The sequence below is a fragment of the Pterocles gutturalis genome, unplaced genomic scaffold (assembly GCF_000699245.1).
Source record: "Pterocles gutturalis isolate BGI_N339 unplaced genomic scaffold, ASM69924v1 scaffold12853, whole genome shotgun sequence".
Classification (NCBI taxonomy): domain Eukaryota; kingdom Metazoa; phylum Chordata; class Aves; order Pterocliformes; family Pteroclidae; genus Pterocles; species Pterocles gutturalis.
In genome coordinates this window covers 25,588-30,106 of record NW_010125933.1, presented here as the reverse complement: position 1 = coordinate 30,106, position 4,519 = coordinate 25,588, and the positions used below count along the sequence as shown (strand labels likewise).

At 42.1% G+C, this 4,519-nt stretch overlaps 1 protein-coding gene across 1 annotated transcript in view; it reads right to left on the bottom strand.

Annotated features, from left to right (window-relative positions):
• The window catches only part of NAV3 (neuron navigator 3), a gene marked incomplete at its 5' end in the record, with an annotated part of 67,625 nt that extends 64,022 nt beyond the window's left edge, over positions 1-3,603 (bottom strand). The window contains one exon of the mRNA XM_010078787.1: positions 3,471-3,603. Coding sequence (XP_010077089.1) covers positions 3,471-3,603 — 133 coding nt within the window. The remainder of the gene's footprint in view (positions 1-3,470) is intronic.
• Positions 3,604-4,519: the final 916 nt, after the last annotated feature.

Here is a 4,519-nt window from a genome sequence, read left to right as displayed (position 1 = left end):
AGATAAACCATAATGCAGTGAAACATAATTTACCTTAATCGTCAGTGGTGATACCCTATTGCTCCTCAGCTCCCTCTGAATTTCACAAATTAATCACTGTATTGAGAGGTTTTACTGAATGCCTGAATGATGGAATTCCTAAGTATACTACTAAAATCACCTGTCTGCTTTCTTGCCTTTTCCTACTCAAGCCTTCCACTGACCAAATTAGGAATATTGCTCCAGCAGCACTGAGTATGTTGTGCCACCAGTGAGCAGCTTTAGCAAAATAATCAGTGCTACAGCTGATGGCTTTTCTACTTCTCCGCTGAAAAAAATTGTTTCCAACAAAAAACTCGCACTAGCTGTATCAGCTAGCAGAGCAGCTAGAAGAGAGTAGCTTATGTAAGCACTACGCACCAGCGGAGTGAAGGTAACCAGCTGGGGTCACGCTTGCTCTGAAACTCAGTCCCATGTGGAAGATGCCCCGGTGAGGACTTAACACCTCTGCAGCATCTACTTTCCCTGGTGCGCACTGATAAGGGTGTGCTGCAAGGCATAGCCCAATGAGACAGGCAACATAGAAGCTGTGAAAGTGGCTTAAATAGAAGCGTTGGAGACTGACCCTACCCTCTGTGTTTGACAAGACTTGACTTCTTTGTGCTGACAGGCTGCTCGTTGTAACCCTTCCTCCTGTGTTTTCCTGCAGCCTCCTGACCTTAGCCGCAAGACTTACTTGCACATCATCGTCTCACCAGTCCTCTCTCTGCCTCTCTTTAACTGCAAAAAAAATTGTGCTGCTCTCAGGTATCACCACAGCCTTATCTTCATACAGCCAACCCAAGTGGGACTGCAAACTGGATCGCGTTCAGGGAAGGACTATTTATTATTCTGTGTTACCACAACTGCTTCTCTACAGAGATCCCGCTGTCGCTGTTTCCTAGGCACTGCTGTCATAAGTAGGATTAATACTGATTAGATGACCAACAGAATAATCGGTTGCTGTTTACATATTTGTCATCTGAGGCGTACAAAATGCAAAAGCTCTCTGCACTTCCATAATTTCATATGTGCTTTGGAGAGGCTAGCAATGATTTTGGGTAAGGATTGATGGGAAAAGAGCCCAAGCAAACATCTACACAAATACTGTAGGGTCCTTCAGAAGAGGGTTTTCATTGCTGCTATTGTTACAGCATGTGTAATGTTCCCAGAGCTTTTCTCGTAAGTGAATGACTACAAACATGTAGCTATACATTTTTAAAGCAAACTGCATCATTTCAGATAAATGACAAGTATAATACTTTCTAAAAGGCTCTCTTCACCATTATGGGCTCCAAAAAGTGATGTTAATCCTCTTTTAATAAGAAAACAACAAAATATGCAATTTCTGCCTCAGGCTACAGCCAACTTGCACTGCACCAATCCCTTAAAAAGACTGCAGAGGGGATCTTCATGTTGCATGAGTACATTCTACACCTGAAGAACAGCTGCAAAATACTTATATATTGTGTTCATCTCAGCTTCTGGCTAAGATTGCAGGCTAGCATGGAATACACTACTTCCTGATTAATCTGTCTGGTAAAGGCAGACATGATAAAGGTTTGTTCCTAGCTTTCACAGACTCACAGAATCACAGAATGTTAGAGACTGGAAGGGACCTCGAAAGATCATCTAGTCCAATCCCCCTGCCGGAGCAGGACACCTAGATCAGATCACACAGGAACGCATCCAGGTGGGCTTTGAATGTCTCCAGAGAAGGAGACTCCACAACCTCTCTGGGCAGCCTGTTCCAGTGCTCTGTCACCCTCATCGTGAAGAAGTTTTTTCTCATATTCAAGAGGAACCTCCTATGTTCCAGCTTGAACCCATTGCCCCTTGTCCTATCACTGGATGTCACTGGATGTCACAGAGAGCTTTCATAACACAAGTTACCTGTGGCAGGAAAGCAACATTTGAACATGTGCTGCATCTCTGTCTGTAACTGAAAAAATTGCAAATAGTATCTGTCTGAGTACCTAGAACACGAGACCACTTGAATGAAAAACACAAAAAGAGTTAAATAGTCAGCCTGAGATTTCCCAGTACTTATTATGATGATGCCATGGAACAATTAAGACAGGACTATCTGGCCATCACTGTCGATATGAAAGGGAAGAGGCTGATCTCCCCTTAGCAACCATGGGGGAACCTGATAGGGTGGGAAAGGCAATGGTAATGGCAGAACAACGCTGGCAGCTGTGCGAGTGTCTTTGCATGAGTATGATATCGTTCTGAAACCTGTCCGGCTGCAGATTAAAGTAATCTTAATTCCCAAAGTAACTTTACATCGTCTGGGGGAAATGACAAATATGGTTTTTTCTGCTATGGACGTAGTCTGCCATACTGTACATCAACAAAACAGGTCTCTCAATTGCAGGCACTGTCTGTCTCCAGGAGTCCAAATGGAATTGGGGGTGTCAGTCTTCTGTCCTGAATACTTGACATCAAATCACTGGAGGCAACGACTCTTACCCTATGCTGAATGTTCAGTCTTGAAGTTTCCTGCTTGTAAACAGGACATGATGTGGCAGAGAACACTTTTCTATTGGCACTAATTCTTCTCTTTTTCTTTCTTTTTTTTTTCTTTTTTTTTTTTTTTGGGACAGGAATCGAGCCCTGAAAGCATTGTGTATTGTCTTTTTTGTCACTTGCAATTTTGAGGGGAGCTGAGAAGAAACACTGGGATACCTGGCACAAGGGCTTGATATACTTATATACATATGTACATACACACACACATATATATGTATTACATAGATAGCTTGTGACTGTACCCTGCTCAGAATTCTATTTTGACACTACATATTGTCAGCTTTTGTGCCCATTGGACACTTTCATTCCTGGACCTAACTGGGGAGAAGAGAAGCTCTGTCACCTGTGGGCTCCTCCCTTCAGTCTCTTTTCTCCCAGTGGAGAGAACAGGGAAAGGAGAGTACAGCCTATGTACTTCTTCCTTGATATGTGTCAGCTCATGAAAGATGAAAACTATCTTATTTTAAATTGTGCTATCTGCTGAAAGAGATACAGATACCAAATGGGACGAAGTGAGTAGAAATCTGCCCATTACAGATCCAATCACATTGTGTAGTTTTTTGGGGGTTTTTTTGTGTGTGTTTGGGTGGAACAGGAGTAGGGGCTTCCTAGGGCTGGGACCAGTGTGTGCTCTCCCAGGGTGGGCAGAGCAGGGTCTTGTCAACCGAAACCTTCATCAGTGGGATGTGCCCTGGGAGCAGGGCGTCTGAGGCATCAGCCCATGAGTCAGGGTTGGGCCCTGCTCAGTGAGGTCCATGGGCTTCTTGTACACAAATTTGATAGAGGAGTTTGTAAAATATGAATATTTCATTTGTTTAAGAGGCACTATTACTAAGTTTGTTGTTTTTTTTTTTTTCCTGTCATCCTCCATGCTTTTGGGACACTGCAAGAAATGGCAATTAAAAGCTACTCACCTGGGCATGAGTGTTCTTCCTTGAAGAGGCAGTTATATTGGAATAAGAGCTGACAGATGAGGTGGTGTTCAAATCATCTGTGCTGAGGTTGTCAAGAGTGTCACTGAGGCCACTACTAACTGAGCTGCTGTCATCCCAGCTGCAGAGAAAGGAACACATCTACTTTACATACTGCACGTCAACAGGCAGAAAGCATCTCAAAACCAATAGATGCAATTACTTATTCTTCAAGTGGTTTACCAGAAAATTTTCAGTAGTATTTCCTAATGTACAATGAATATTAGTTTTCAGGCTTTTTAATGAATTATTCACTCACTGTCAAGTGGTTGCTCATTCAATTAATGAAAGACCCAGGTGCCTTTTAAAAAATTAACATCAGATCTAAACAAGCACTAGTGTAAGTCATTAAAACAGGTTGTTTCATGCTTCATTGCAATCACATTCAGTACACTGGCAGGGCAATTCATTAAACCTACTGGTACTGCTAGCCAAAGCATTATTAATAGCTTGGAGAAAACCTGATGGATTTCCAGGACACAGAAAAATAAAAGGAATATCTCTTCTGCAGCAAATCAACTGTCAGCAGGCAGACAGTATTTCCAAAAGTTTTATTTTCTTTTCTTCAGTCTTTGTCTAGTGGGTGCAATGTCATCAAAATAGGATTCTCTGACAATACAGTCACCAGAGGTGACAGAGAATATGTTGTACATCTCTCAGGAAAAACGGGCTGTCAACTCTTCTGCTTTGGGAGATTGAGGCAGAGGAAGCAAATGAGAGAAAGGCTACTCTTACAGAAATGTCATTTACCTACTCTCACAAAAGCCTTGCTTTTGCACAGAAGGGAGGTTCATCTGTGTTTCTCAGACCTTTCTCTACACAATTGCTTCTCCATGGTGTTACATTATGACTCTTCGCTTATTAGCATATAGGGCAGTATACTCCCAGTTTTTATGTGTCTCCACCCGTTAATTATTTTTTTGTTGTTTTTTTTTTGTTTGTTTGTTTGTTTTTGGTTTTTTTTTTGTTACTCCCAGGGCACAGAGTTTGAAAAATAT